Source organism: Heloderma suspectum, chromosome 2, assembly GCF_057233095.1.
Source record: "Heloderma suspectum isolate Gila_16-S chromosome 2, 16-S_ref, whole genome shotgun sequence".
In the NCBI taxonomy this organism is placed as follows: domain Eukaryota; kingdom Metazoa; phylum Chordata; class Lepidosauria; order Squamata; family Helodermatidae; genus Heloderma; species Heloderma suspectum.
Window position 1 is genome coordinate 354,196,000 of NC_139459.1, and position 15,854 is coordinate 354,211,853.

Here is a 15,854-nt window from a genome sequence, read left to right on the forward strand (position 1 = left end):
CATGGCATAGTACTGATTGTTATGGATTAGTATTAAGGGACAGTCCTTATAAGTGGGGGTAACAGTATTGGGTTTAAGGGGCAAGTAGGGAATCACAGAGACACAGAACCATTGTAGTAGAAGCTTATTAGAAGCAATACAGAGTATAACAAGGAATGTTTTAGTGCTCTTTGAATTCTGTGAGGCCTTATATTCATGAAAGTGACCAGTCCAAGGTTATTAAAAAAAAGACAAAGAAATGCCAATGCTGCAGTTTTGGATTCTCTTCACCCAGAATCGCTAATGATGTAATTTTACAGCTCCCTGTGCCTAGACATAAGCAAAGTATAAAAAGAGTTCTGGACTGCAAGAAAGCAGAACTTAAGGTCCATTTGGAGTCAACAACCTACATCAAGGAGGGAGGTGACTTTAGAGGAAGGGGGGAAGACTTTATGGGAATAGGATGACCCAAAGGTGATGTGTTCCAACAGATCTAAGAATATTAGAAAACATATTAAGAAGGAGGTCACCAATTTTGAAAATGTTTTAAAGTCTGACTACATTGGGACTCGGGGTCCCCTCCTCCTGATTGCAGGGCCTCAAGGGAGGTCCTGTGTATTGTGAGAAGGTTCCCTTTGCCAGAGCAAGAAGGTCTCCTTTGCTGGCAAACTGTGGTGTGAATGCCAGGCGTACAGCTGCTAGATTTGGAAGGATGCCCTTGCTTGGTTGACTGGAAGGTTTGCATATGTGTCCAGCTTTCTTTATCTTTCTTTAATAAATGCACTTTAGCTTATGATGTTGTTTCAGCCTTTGTGCAACTGAATATTTAATACTGGGTGCCCTGGAAATGTAGCCTGTGTGATTCTTCCCCTTACAGTGACAGGCCAAAGGTCACTCCGAGAAATCCATGGCTGAGTGGAGGTTTCTACCAGGGTCCAGTGGGTCTTGGTCCCAACCCTTGAACCTAACTACTGCAACAAACCTGATCTCCAATGATAGGTGCGGCAGAGTCAAGGAAGCATTTGAACCGGGAATCCCTCTGCTCCCCAACCAGCTCACAGGCACTTTGTGCCACAGCTAATTCATAAAATGCTGCTAATCTTTGAACAAGATCATGGCCTGAGCACAGACCCTGCCACTATCAATGCAATACAGAAGGTTCAGCCCTGCCTTGCGTATGTGCCTTGTGTATATATTCATTTATTCCTCAGTAACATTCCTGTGCTTTCTTCTGGAGCAGGCACATCTGTAAAAGGAGTGTACTGCCTTCCTTCTTATAAAAAATTAGCATAACATTACACAGCAGCTACACCACATGTGGGGTGAATCATGTCTTTTTCTTTCCTGGCATTTCCAGGGCAATGCAGTGCCCATATTATGACTCCTGAGTTTGAACGGGTGCTAACTGGAGCTTGGGTGCCAGACAGCAGGGTCACCAGAAATGGAGCAGTCTCATAAATCTCCATTAGCCAGCACCTCATGCCACACAAAAGGGGAAATGAGATCATGACTCTTATGTGGTGGGGGGGGGGGATTCACACCACCACAGAAAAGCACCCTTTGGACTCACACACTGCTGTTCAAGCAATAACTCCAATTTCCAGGAGAATTAAGTGACTTTAAGTTCTTTAGTGCCAAAGAGGGGGGATCAAAACACACCATCATCATCATCAGTATCATCATCACCCTCATCATCATGCAGTAACAACAACCTGTTGAAACAGGGAATGTTGTATATCACCATCATAACCTCAGAGCCACATAGAAAAGCAAACCAGCCTTTGGAAACCTCTGGGAAGTTCTCCCCCCCCACCCAATACATTGTATTCTACTTTTATCTGTATAAATGAACCATAGACCACCAACCACATAATCATCTTCTACAGTTTCAAACATTACAGTATTCTTGAGAGGACCCCTCAATAATGAAATAAAGGGGGAAAAATAGAGAGGAAGAAAGGAAGTAATATAAAAAGGAGAGAGAAGACCAAAGGGGAAACAAACAAACAAACACAAAAAGAGGAAATCAAAGCAAAATATAAACAGAAGTTTACATAACAAACTTAAATTTAAACTACATTACACATAAATTTCAAATATCACTGTACTTAAAGATTATACCAATCTTATAGGTCAATACAGCATAAATCATCAATTTCAATATTGTGTCTTCAGGCTTATAACAAAGAAACAAGCTTAGAATTCATTTCCATTGGCTATATCATGCCTTTTAGCTACTATATAATGATAAAGCTTAAGAACAACCAGCCAAAAATATTTACTAATCCTAGTATCATAATATGGACAATATTGGTAATAATAATTAAAAAGAAAAGAGATTATAAAGACTAAAAAAAAAGAAAAATAAAACAATCACTAATATATTTTATACTACTAACTATATTTTCGATAGTATCATTTCTAAATATGTACATGAGTGTGCACATTTCTGTACACCCTCACACGGAAGATTTAAATACAGTCTATCATATCCATTTTAAGAGAAGAAAGGCGGGGGGAGGGAAAAGGATGAAAGAAAAAGAATGGATATTCATAATCAGCTGTCTCTGGCTTTACAGACTAAACATAGCCAATTGATAAAACATGTTTGTAAATTCCATTTCATGGAGCTGGAGCAGAAGTCTCGCATGTTTTTCCCATTAGCCATGCCTCCGCCATTTCGTGATTTTGAAACTTCTTCATCTGACCTTCAGAGAATATGCAAAGCATAGTAGGATATTTTAAATGATACTGGGGGATGCGTGGCTCAACCACACTACAAGCGAGAAGGATCTTGGAATTGTTGTCGATCACAAGCTGAATATGAGCCAACAATGTGATGTGGCTGCAAAAAAGGCAAATGCTCTTTTGGGCTGCATTAATAGAAGCATAGCTTCCAAATCCCGGGAAGTACTAGTTCCCCTCTACTTAGCACTTGTTAGGCCTCATCTGGAGTACTGTGTCCAGTTCTGGGCACCACACTTTCAGAAGGATGCAGACAAACTGGAGAGGGTTCAGAAGAGGGCAACAAAGATGATCAGGGGACTGGAAACAAAGCCCTATGAAGAGAGACTGAAAGAACTGGGCATGTTTAGCCTTGAGAAGAGAAGACTGAGGGGAGATATGATAGCACTCTTCAAGTATTGAAAGGATGTCACAGAGAAGAAGGCCAGGATCTCTTCTTGATCATCCTAGAGTGCAGGACACGGAATAATGGACTCAAGTTACAGGAAGCCAGATTCCGGCTGAACATCAGGAAAAACTTCCTGACTGTAAGAGCAATACAACAATGGAACCAATTACCTGGGGAGGTGGTGGGCTCTCCCACACTGGAGGCCTTCAAGACAAGGCTGGACAGCCATTTGTCAGGGATGCTCTGACTTGGATTCCTGCATTGAGCAGGGGTAGGCCCCTTCCAACCCTACTACTACTCTATGATTCTATGATATTGTAGATTCATTTGTTTTGCCAGATTTCTCACCTTGGTAAATAGCCTTCTTTTATCAACAACTTCTTTGGTGTAATCCGGAAATAACATAACTCTATCTTGTTTTCATCCCCAAAAAAGATTCCCCCCCCCCCGTGTCTTGCCAAATGCAGGATATATTTTTTTGTGGAGATTCTTGCAAATTGAACTATAATTGTATAGTCAGTCCCTCTAGCATTTGGTACACAGAATGTATGCTCAATATCAAGTACATAATCAGATGACAAAGGAAGTATCTCATGCAGGAACTTATCTACAAAATTAAACAAATTTATATCAGTAGATAAATCTTTGATACCAGTAATACGCACATTTGCTCTGCATGTGAAAGCCTCCAATTGTGAGATTCTTGCAGAAAAATTATTATGAAAAGCTTTCGAGATGATCTCCTGCACTGCCATTCGATCTGGTAGCTCGTTAAGCTTCGCCTCCATTTTTTTGCCAAGAGTTGTTAATTAAATCCACAGCCCCTTGCAGGGTGGTGATGGAATTTTGGATTAAATCCAGTCTCTTAGCCTCTTCAGCAGATTGCAAAGACAAAGCTTCTATCAGAGCAAGTAACTCCTCTATATTTTCATGGCTTCTCGAAGCTTTTGCCAAGGGAGGTGTGGAAGGGGTTGACGGCACTTTTCTCCTCCTTGGTGTTGTCATCATTCTTTTTAAACGAATCTTGTAGGTCCTCGAATAATGCTGGTATCCCTTAGTCCATAAACACTAAAAACTGCATTGGGGCACATCAGCCCTGGTTTACCTCCTAATTAGATAGGAGTTTTCAAAACAACTTTGAGCTAGGGATGGATGAAAGGGACTTACCTGGTCCTGCAGCTTGTTTCGCTGTGGGGGGGAGGCACTTCGCTTCTCCCGCTGAAGTTCAGGTGAGGGGGGGAGGCACCCCATCCCTCGCCGCCAAAATTCAGGCCGGGGAGGAGCACCCCATCTCCCTGGCAGTGAAAAAAAAGTAAAGTAAAAAAACCACACACCCGTGATAGGCTGCGTAACAATTTATGTAGCCTATCATGGCTAGCTTTCCAAAGTCAGACATGATAGGCTATGTAAATCGTCACGTAGCCTATCATGGGTGACTTTGAAAAAAAAAAGATGCGCGTACGCAAATGGCAGCGCCCATGGGGCGCCGCCATTTTCGTTCCTTAGTTTGGCACATCTAGTCTACGTAAAGATTTACGTAGACTACGGCAAAAATAAGGGAACGCTATTTGCGTTGCCCTTATTTTTGCCGTAATCTATGTAAATCTTCACGTAGACTAGACGTGCCAAACTAAGGAACGCAAATGGTGGCACCCCATGGGCGCCGCCATTTGCGTACACACTTTTTTTTTTCTTTTTTCAAAGTCACCCGTGATAGACTACGTGACGATTTACATAGCCTATCATGGCTGACTTAGGAAATCTAGCCGTGATAGGCTACGTAAATCGTTACGTAGCCTATCACGGGTGTTTTTGTTGTTTTTTTAACTTTACCTTTTTTTTTTTGCAACGGCTCCAGCGGCCACCAGTCGGTAGACCAGCCGCCGCCCCCGCCCCCGCCGAAACTCCGCCGAGAGGGACATTCGGCCCACAGTAAGTCCCATCCTGGCGCCTCCCCCCCCTCGCCTGAACTTCAGGGGGAGAAGCGAAGCGCCTCTGCCCCACCGCGAAGCAAGCTGCGGGACCAGGTAAGTCCTTTTGTCCATCCCTAAGCAGAATTACCAAATGCAGCCTGCTTAGCCAGTGGGGAAGTACGAATTACTTACCTGCCATTCCAGCAGGGGGGGGGGTCCACGGGGGGGGAGGCGATTCATCCCTCCCCCCGTGATCTTTGACGGCCAGCTGTGAAGCCCCAGTGATACGGCCGCCATTGCAGCATTGCTGGCTGGACTGACATACCGTGTCCCTGCTCTTTGACGTGATAGGCTACGTAAATCTTTACATAGCCTATCGCGCGAAGGAACACAGATGCAAATACGCCATTTGTGTCCCTGGTTTTTCATGCAATAGGCTACGTACGGATTTATGTAGCCTATCATGTCATAGAGCAGGGATGCAAATGACATAGCAGATGCCATTTGCATATGCAGTCCGTCAGTCCGACCAGCGATACGGCAATGGCGGTTGTATCGCTGGGGCTTCGGAGCCTGCGACAGGCAGGATCTGACTGGTGAGGGAACTTCACGGGGAGATGGAGGTAAGAGATCCAATCCTCCACAGACTTTGGGGGGCCGGATTCAATAGAGTCCAGCCTCATCGGGGTACGTGGAGGTTTTCTCCAACATCCATATTTGTCAGCTACATTTTTTGGTACAGGATTGCCATGTCACAAAGTCTGTAGTACCAAACTGAAGTTATAATAGCCGTAGGAACAGTCAGTCTGTGCTACAATTTCTGTTTGCATCTGTTTATACAGGACAGGAAATCGTTATGGGAACCATTTCAGACTTCTGGGGCAGAGATTCAGGCCTATCAAAATGGAGAGTGAGGTGTCTCTTTGGGCAGCTGATTTAGGGTGCCATGAAAGGACAACAAATTGTTATTAATGTATTATTGTACTTCTACTCCCAGGGAGAAATGCTTATGGGGTATTCTTTCTGAGATGCCAAAGCAATTTAGCCACCCAGGGGCCTAGGGAAGTGGTCACCATTTGCTGTCTTGCCTAAAATGTTATGGCTTATGGATAATTTTGAGAGGGATCCCCATTAGTCGAGCCTTACCAAGAACAGCAGAATCCTAACCACATCTACTCAGAAGTAAGTCCCATTGAGTTCTATATGGTTTAGTTTCCCATCTTCATACAATGGCCTTCTGGTGCCTGGCCTGAGGGCACTGAAATTCTTCCTGCCAGAAGGAAATGAGCTAGATTTAATGTTCCCTACCCAGGCATTTAAACAGGTGATAAGGAATGATCTCCTCACTTTAGCTGGACCTGAGAACACCCCCTTTAAGCTAAGGTTCCTATCTTAATTTCCAACTAGAGGACTATGTTATCATTTGTTAGACTCTGTGTTTTTTATTTGAATTACATTCTCTGAGCAACTGTGGTTGATGCTTCATGTATCATGCTTAATGACATAATGAGGGCCCACCCCCTGTGACATCAGCAGGGGCCAGTCCCTAGGCCTCAGGTTTGGGCCCTGAAATCTCAGGGCCTGGGACATTCCAGACCTGCAACCCTAGTCCTAGAGTAATACTACACTGGAGGCATTCTGGGAAATGGCAGCTCCCAGTCATGGAACCTGATGATATGGAGTTTTGCTGATGTCTACTACTTCATCTTCCACTGCTGCCAGGCAAGCCTGTCATTCCCCTCCCCCAACATAGGAGAGCATCCAAGAGAAGGCACTTTGCCAAGGGAGCACCCCAAACTGGAGTTGACCCTGTTTCCAAAGAAGGAATCAAGAAAGATAGAAGCATAAAAGTATTCTGAAAATGCTGAAAGGCAGGAAGGCATGAGGTAGAATGCATGAAACTGCAAAATGGCAATGCAGCGCCTCAGGCAATAGCAATGACTTACAAGAAAGAAAGAACTCACGCCCCAGGCTAATGTCGTAAGATCTGAGTTAGGAAGTTCAGCTATACATGTCTTCGCTGCACCTGCTATCTCTTCATTTCTGAAGGGACACCTACTGTCCAATCAGAAACAGCTAAAATCCTGCTGTCTCTCCCTTCCACTGTTGAGGAGAGAAAAAGAGTTGTCTTGAAACTGGAAATGAAAACTATTATTTTCTCCCTTTTCCACCCTAGCAAGGGCTCGTGCCCCATGAGGGAGAGGAGAAGGAGTAATGGAAGTAGTAGTAGGAGGAGGAGGAGCAGCAGCAGAAGTAATTGTCCAAGTATTCTGTCAGGATTTATTCTGGATATTAAACTAGAGATGGTCAGGCGTATGACGAGGCATACAATGGGTCTGGGAGAACGACAGAGTCCCAATCATCGTGCCTCTAGGCCACACCGCCTGAGCTGCTGTCCCTGCTCTCATCCCTCCATGCTTGCCAAGCCATGGTCACCTACAATCCACAAGCAGCTGTTGTTCCCATGGTCACCATTTCAAAAAAGGTGGGGGGGACGCAGGAACTTCTGGAAATTTAATATTTATGTAAAGTCCTCATCTATGCAATATTGGAGGAGGGGACCCAGGGGACCCAGATGGGGGGCATCCACCCATACTTGCGTTTAACATTTAGAAGGCTTAAAGAAATGTAGCTCAGCCAAAGCTGACAAGTAATGAAATATATAGATTACTTCCCAAAAGGATAGCTGAAAACGTGTGGAAAAACAAACATAAACCTGTTAGATTAATGCATGTTTTGTGAGAAACATATGTCCCCAGTTGAGAAGAAAGCATTTAAATATGAGAGGCAAAATGCAGGAGCTAGAGGTCATTCCAGCTGTCCTCACAGAACCCAACATCGGTTCTCACAGGATACTACATCTATTCTCAAAAGGACAATGGCAGCAGTCCTCGATGATTTCTTTACATATTTTGCTACCAGTTCAGAAATGTCATGTGGGTAAAATATTTTGCTTTAAAGGGAATGCTCCTTAATAATTCTTAAAGAGCTTAAAATGTGTTTTGTTTGGAACAACTATGTATTTTTCTTTTTGTTCCATGGAATTATATCTTAAAGTGTAAATCAGGTAGAAACTGCTTGGGATTCTGAAGTAAAAGATGAAAAGATATGCCTGATCTCAAGAGTGCTGAATTTCTAAAACCTGTGTCTGAATACATAATAACAGTACGGTTTGTAGGTGACACCTTTGTACCTGGTATATGCATGGGATGGTTACCTACTGATCTATATAATCACTAAATCCCCAACTCTACAGCATGATCTCTCAGGACAAGGACAAATTGGTCAAACTGCACACTATAAATCAGCCTTCCCCACAATGGGGCCATACCAGATGTGCAGGACAAATCCTACCATCAACCAACAAACCAACCATTTCTAAGAATAGCACGCAAAAAACGTTCCAACCCAAAGGAAGAACATTATCTCCATGCTGTACAAATTAAGTGTACAATCATGTGCAATCTTTTGGTTTCATCATTAGATGCTCCTTCTTATTAAGATCTGGCCTCAATACAATAACGTAGCATTTGGGGATGAAGATGCAACCCAATAATCCCAAACTGGAGGCCAAGATAGAGAAGACCTGCACAGCCACCATGTATTTCCCCTTGGTGCTCAGGTACGTTGGCACAAAGGACACCCAAACACTGCAAAACACCAACATGCTGAAAGTGATGAGCTTGGCTTCGTTGAATGTCCCAGGCAGCTTCCTGGCTAGGGAAGCCACTGTGAAACAGATGGCAGCCAGAAAGCCCATGTAGCCAAGGGCAGTATAAAACATGACAGCAGACCCTTCGTTACATTGCAGGATGATGTGCCCAGTCTGGGAATGCATGTCGGAGTCTGGGAATGGAGGAGAGATTCCCAGCCAGATCATGCAGATGCCCACTTGAACACCAGAGCAAGAAATCACAATGGAATTTGCTAAACTTTTCCCCAGCCATTTCCTCATCCTGTTTCCTGGTTTTGTGGCTAGAAACGCCACTACCACCGTGATAGTTTTGGCCAACAAAGAAGAGACAGCGACTGAGAAGATGATGCTGAAGGCAGATTGTCGGAGAAGGCAGGTCACCTTCTGGGGTTGACCGATGAATAGAAAGGAGGACAAGAAGGAAAGCAGGAGGGAGATGAGGAGCATGTAGGTGAGGTCACGGTTGTTGGCTTTGACCACTGGAGTTTCTCGATATTTAATGAAGATGCATAAAAGAAGACCAGTGGTTAGGGACAGCAAAAGGGAACAGAGAGCTAGGATAATCCCCAAGGGTCCTTTGTAAGAGAGGAAGTTTCTAAGTTTAGGAACGCATTGATCCCGGTCTTCATTTGGATGTTGATCATCTGGACACTTGTTGCAATGGTCTGCATCTGAAAAAAAGAAGAGCAGCTGCAGCATCACTAATTCATCCTTATCCTAAGGGTCGTGCCCTGACAATCTTTTGGACTACTATTCTGAGCATTCCTGGCTATTGGCCATGCTAGCTGGGGCTTCTGGAGACTGATGTCCCAAACATCTGGAGATCTATTTCCTGCCCAGCCCTGCTTTAAAATATACGTTAGTGGGTGAAAGCATATATGCCGTCAGAGGAAGATGAGACAAGGATGGGGGAGAGAGCAAAAATTGACCTCATGAATTAAGGATGAGAAGATGCCATGCTGCCGAATTCCATGCAACAATATTTGATGGTGGCTTGTAGCTTACAAGAAGGATTAGATACATTCATGGAGGTTAGATCTATTGGTATCTTATAATCATAATGGCTATATGGATGGTTCCCCATTTTTCTGATTCAGTGAAGTTGCTCTGGGAGCTTTCTTTTTTGCTGATGAGGAGGATAAAAATATACTTGGAATAAACAAATAATAAATACAGACATACGTCCTATAGATACAAATCCAGCTGGCTCTGCATGCCAGCTGCTTATAGTAAAACAGGAGAAGTCTGTTGCCTTCATGTCTGGCTTGTGGGCTTCTCAGAGGTAGCTGGTTGGCCCCTTTGGGAAGGGGATGCTGGACTTGATGGTCCATTGATGTCAACGAATGTGGCTCTGCTTGTGTCCAGAGATTAGGAAAGTGTTTACATGGGGGGAATTTCCCCCTGAGCAATTCACTCTGAGCTGGCTGCATTTGGAGGTCACTAGGGATACAAGACCCCAGTGCATCACCAAGCAAAAAGGATCCCAGAAAGAAGGTCCAGGAAAGTCCCTTGCCTGAGATACTGGATTCTCTACCTGTCAAAGTCACTCTGTGGGTGAGTGGGTCCTGTGTCCAGGAATATGGCCAGTTGCCTCCTCTGGATTGGGTTACTCTCCCCCTGAAGGAGCAGCTGTGTAGTCTGACTGTGTGCAACGAACCAGCACTGCCAATGGAGTAGGGATGTACGAAAGTCACTTACCTTTTCGCAGCTTGGATTCGCGGTGGGGAGGAGGTACTCCGTCCTTCCCCCCGGAATCCTTCCTGGGCCAGCTCTGCTCCGCTGCGGCCCCGCGGAGCTACCAGCCAGGGCCATCAGCAGCCGAGTTCCAGCCACGGCCGGCTGCTTTGGACACAAATGGCGGCCACCGTAGCAGCCGCCATTTGTGTCCTGCCAGGCTACTGTGATAGGCTACGTAAGTATTTACATAGCCTATCACAGCAGAGAGCAGGGGCGCAAACAGGGGTGCACACGTAGTGGCCGCCATTTGCCTGGCTGCCTCTACCATGATAGGCTAATTAAATACTTACGTAGCCTATCACGGAGAGAGCAGTGGCGCAAATGATGTAGCAGCTGCCGTTTGCGTCCCTGCTCTTTGCCATGATAGGCTACATAAATACTTATGTCGCCTATCACAGCAGCTTGGCAGGATGCAAATGGCGGCCACAGCAGCCAGCCGAAAGACGTGCCACTGCCGCCGGAGCCGCTGCCACTGGAGCCCCAGGTACGTTTCATTCTGGGGGGATTCCGTGGGGTTGGCGGGGGATGGGAGGCCATTCCGCCATGGATTTCGGGGGGGGGGCGAATGCCAGTGCATTCGGCCTCACTGAAATCCATGGCAGAATTCTCCGCCATCCCCACAATGGAGGCACAGCTGTCTTCAGTGGCTAGATATGCCAAAAAATAGCTCTGGCATGTAAGAGAGTTATGATGAGACCACCTGGACAGGGGTAACTTGACCATAGTGTTCCATGCTTTGGTCACTACAAAACTGGATTACTGCAATGAGCTTTATGTGTGAGTGCACATCAGGTTTCTTTGGAAGCAGGCTGCTTTCCCCATATACTCCATTACTTCAGGATATTTCTTTCAACTCCCTTTGTGAAATTAGTTAGTGAACACATTAATCAGTAACTATTAAAACAGCCAGAAAGGAACCAGTGCCTACAACGAGCCAGCATAAAACATGTCAGTGAATGTGTGTGCCCTAGGGATGTACGAAAGTCACTTACCTGTTCGCGGATTATGTTGATGGGGGGGAGGCGTTCCGTCCCTCCCCCTGGAATCCTCACCAGGGGGGAGGCACTCTGTACCTCCCCCCGGAATCCTCCGCGGCCGGCTGTGCTCCATGGAAGCTCCGCGGAGCAGCTGGCCAGGCCCAGCCAGGCCAGAGCCATCCGCAGCCAGATTTCTGGCCACGGAGGGCTCTGGGTAAAAAAAAAAAAGTGTACGCGAATGGCGGCGGCTACGGCCGCCACCATTTGCATTCCTTATTTTTGCCCTCTTAATCTACATGAATATTTACATAGATTATGATGGCAAAAATAAAGGGGAATGCAAATAGCATAGCGGGCGCTATTTGCATCCCCTTTTGATTCGCTGTTTTAGCCTACGTAAAGTTTTTCATAGGATAAAATGGCGAATCCAAAAGGGACGCAAATAGCGCCCGCTACGCTATTTGCATTCCCCTTAGGGATGTCAGAGAATTTCGCCACGGATCTCGGGGAGGCCGAATGCCAGCGCATTTGGCCCCCCAAAATCGGTGGCAAAACAATCTGCCCCCCGCCCCCCCGGACGGGGCTTACCTTGGGTGAATTCTCCTGGCGGCGGCGGCTCCGGTGGCAGTTCGGCGGTGGTTCGGCAGCGCCTGGGGCGGCCGAGCTTCCGACCGGCTGCCACCACCACCATTTCCAGTAAAAAAAAAAAAAAAATGTGATAGGCTACGTAAAGATTTACGTAGCCTATCACGGCTAGATTTTTTTAAAATACTGTGATAGGTGACATAAATGTTTACGTAGACTATCACGGCTGATTTAAAAGAAAAAAAACGCATGTACGCAAATGGCGGCGTCCATGGGCGCCACCATTTGCGTTCCTTATCTGCGTAAACATTTACGTAGACTAAGACAGCGAAAATAAGGGGAACGCAAATAGCGTAGACACTACCCTATTTGCATTCCCCTTATTTTCGCCGTCTTAGTCTACGTAAACAAACATTTCCCCGCCATTTGCGAATGCAGGTTGTTGTTTTTTTAACCCACCCAGCCATGATAGGCTACGTAAACATTTACATAGCCTATCACGTCATGTTTGTTTATTTTTTTTAACCTAGTCATGATAGGCTACGTACATCTTTACGTAGCATATCATGTCTTTCTTTTTCTTCCTTTTCTTTTTTTTTTACAAGAGTGGAAATGGCGGCGGCGGCAGCTGGTCGGAAGACCAGCCGCCACAGCCGCTGCCGCCTGGACAATCCGCCCCAGGTGAGTATCGTCCGGGGGGGGGGATCCGCGGGGGAGCGGGGGGGTGGCGGGCCATTCCGCCACAGAGTTCGGGGGGCCGAATGCACTGGCATTTGGCCTCACCGTGATCCGTGGAGGAATTCTCTGCCATCCCTAGTGTGCCCTATTCTGAAAGATCTGCTCTTTGCTCCTGAGTCTCCTACCTTCCTGAGTGGAGATGGTTCCTTCTGCACATGGGGCACAAGCATAGCAACAGATGGGCTCTCCTTCCTGAATCATCTTGGCAAACCCAGGCTGACAACTTTCAGTACATCTAGAAAATGGCACAGTCTATCCAAGAAGATAAGAAACATCCAGAAAAATTAGTTAGGCCACAAGTTATATTTAAGTTGGTGGAAATTATAGAGTAGGAAACAGCATAAATTTAGTTTGTTAGTGAAACATTGTACCGGAATGAAAACCAGACTTAAGGAAGTCAAATCAGTGATTACATTCAGAAAACTCACATTGGGGTGTAACCCCATCCTTCCCCCTGAGGAGGGAAAGAAAGAGAGAGGAGAGAGATCTTGGGGAAGGATTTTGTCACTGTGGTAGAGCCCATACCTACGATGCAGAAATTCTCATGGTCAAGACCTAGCATCTCTAGTGAAATGTATCATGTAGCAGGTGATGTGAAAAAACTTTACTTATAGTCCAGTGGATAAGTGAATTCTGAGAAGGAGCCAGAATTTGTTTGGTTTCAATCAGTCGAGGCTGATGCCTCCCACTAACATTGGGGGAGATATGGGGAGCAGGGACACCATAGTCAAAGCCAGGGCACTATCAGAGAGAGAACGCTCTTTTAAATCATTAAAGCCAGCAACAAAATTCCTCAGAAATGGGAAACTGAGGCATAGGAGCTTTAAGATCATGAGTGCAAAGTGGGTGGTGGCGATTCACACATCCACGCAAAAGCACACCTTCATATTCATATTCTCACGATTCAGCAACAATTCCCATTGCACAGGGTTTGAAGTGGCTTTAAGATCAATGGTGCAAAACACTGGGGCGGATTTACACACTCACAGAAAATGAGGAGGAGGCTTAAGCTCTCACAGCATCCCTAATCCACCTTTTTGTACATAGCAAAAACAAAAATAAATCACACAAAAATATTAATTTGGTTTCAGCCCAGGTTCTCCTGTTTTAACAGCACCAACTCCTTTTTCAGAGAGCCTCAACTGACCTTAAGGACAGGACAGTGGGAGCAGCAACATGATGATGATGATGATGATAATGCTGATGATATCATCAGAGCCACACAGAAAGGCAGTTTTTGTAACCCGACAACAAATTGTGACAATATCCAAATTCCACCTCTTTCTTTTAATGGAAACGAAGTGCCTCGTTGGGGGCACCATAAAGACTGATGAATTCATGCTGGCCTAAGTTTTCTGGGTACCGTTCACTTCATCAGATGCAATGGACCCCCTTTCATGCCTATTCAGAAGTAACTGTGAGAATGTGCACAGCACAAAAATCCACTTATACATTTCTGCTCTCTCGTAAGGAGGTCTGGATTACTCAGGATTAAGCATGAGAAAGCATACCTGCAAAGGTGAGAGTCTGTGGTCGTGGGCTTGTATAATACTGAAGGATTATAGGGTGGATTTAAGAAATAAAATGGCAAAAGAGACTCAAGATGGTGGCGGAGGGGGGGTTAAAACAAAAAAGCCAAAATATGGGATCCAAAAAGGAGTTTATGAAGACATTTAACACCTTCAAAAATGGAGAGAGATTGAGAGAGAGAGAGAGAGAGAGAGAGAGAGAGACCTACCTTACTCTGGTGTGTTGTCTGAATTCAGTCAGCTTACCTCTCTCTCTCTCTCTCTCTCTCTCTCACACACACACACACACACACACTGCCACTACATTCACACAAGATACCCATAACTTAAGGCAATTTTTGGGTCCTGCCCAACAGAGGATACCCAGACATCGCCATACAATGTCATGCATGATGGGAGGCAGGGGGATCAATCCCTTCATGATCCTGCTTCCCTGCTCTCTCTGCTCCCTTCTGTGAAATTTGTGTTTTGTGATAGCCATGCTCACCAGAGCAGCCATTTTGAGACTGGGCACACCCCCTCATGGATGCCATTTTGTGACAGCTCCCACAACAGTTTGGAACATTTCAAATATGCCCTGAAACAGTGAGAGGAGCACTGGCCTGGCATACTTCTCAGCAGGACTTCAGAGTTTCCGTATAATCATGCTAAACCATAGTCACTATGTTATTTCAGTATGAATTAATGGATTTGGAAATCACATTGCTAAAGTGTTATATACAATAGCTAATGAACTGTTAGAAGTTCAGGCTGCAATCCTATGCCCACGTACCTGGGAGTAAGCCCCACTGAACTTAATGACCAAGCCTTATTGACCTCAATGGGACAAGCTTTGCATTAGACATGTATAGGATTGCCTGGGAAGAGATATTAAAAGGCATCAAAGTTTTTCCCACCTGGTTCAACAGCTTGGGCCAGCCAATGGCCTTCTGATCAATGGTGAACTTGATCTCTGAGGAGGCCTGTCTCTCTATAGTCCCAACTTCCACTCTAGCAGTGGACTTGTTTGGAAATATCACCCAGTTCACAATAAAAAAGTCAGATGCCAGTTCCCCATTCTCATCGAAATAAGCTCCATCCACGGAACTATTGTAAAGCTGGAAATGTCTCAGGAAAGGGTGAAGCTAGAATGACATAGGGAAAACACCCATTTGGTAAAGAGGACATTCTCTTGAACATCTTGGCTCTCCACATGTGGACCTCTAATCTGCAGAGAGACTTCCAGGCTGATGCGGCCTGTTCAAGCATTATGCCTCAACATGGTATCTTAGGCTGTCTGCAGAATTCCCAATTGCCTGGAGAGTTCTACTTACATTTAAATGGATGTGCTTACATGGGGGGGCAGGGGGGGTTCTCCATGAGTGATTTACTCTGAGGTGGCTGTGTTTGGAGGTTGTTAGGGATGCATGACGTCCTGGCCATCCTGCAGCCACCCTGGAGCTTATCGCAGAAAAAACAGTTCTTCTGAGACTACTTTTAGTCCGATTGGTTTCCTTAATTTGGATTGGCCACTCTTCTGTTGTGGTGTGCACCCCCATTCCATGTTTACTCTAGAATGGTAGCCCTGCC

At 45.4% G+C, this 15,854-nt stretch overlaps 1 protein-coding gene across 1 annotated transcript; it reads right to left on the minus strand.

Moving 5' to 3' along the window:
• Nucleotides 1–8,479: 8,479 nt before the first annotated feature.
• Nucleotides 8,480–9,418, minus strand: LOC146355509 (vomeronasal type-2 receptor 26-like). The gene has a single exon (XM_084832569.1). The coding sequence runs from the start codon at nucleotides 9,416–9,418 to the stop codon at nucleotides 8,480–8,482; it is 939 nt and encodes a 312-aa protein (XP_084688695.1).
• Nucleotides 9,419–15,854: the final 6,436 nt, after the last annotated feature.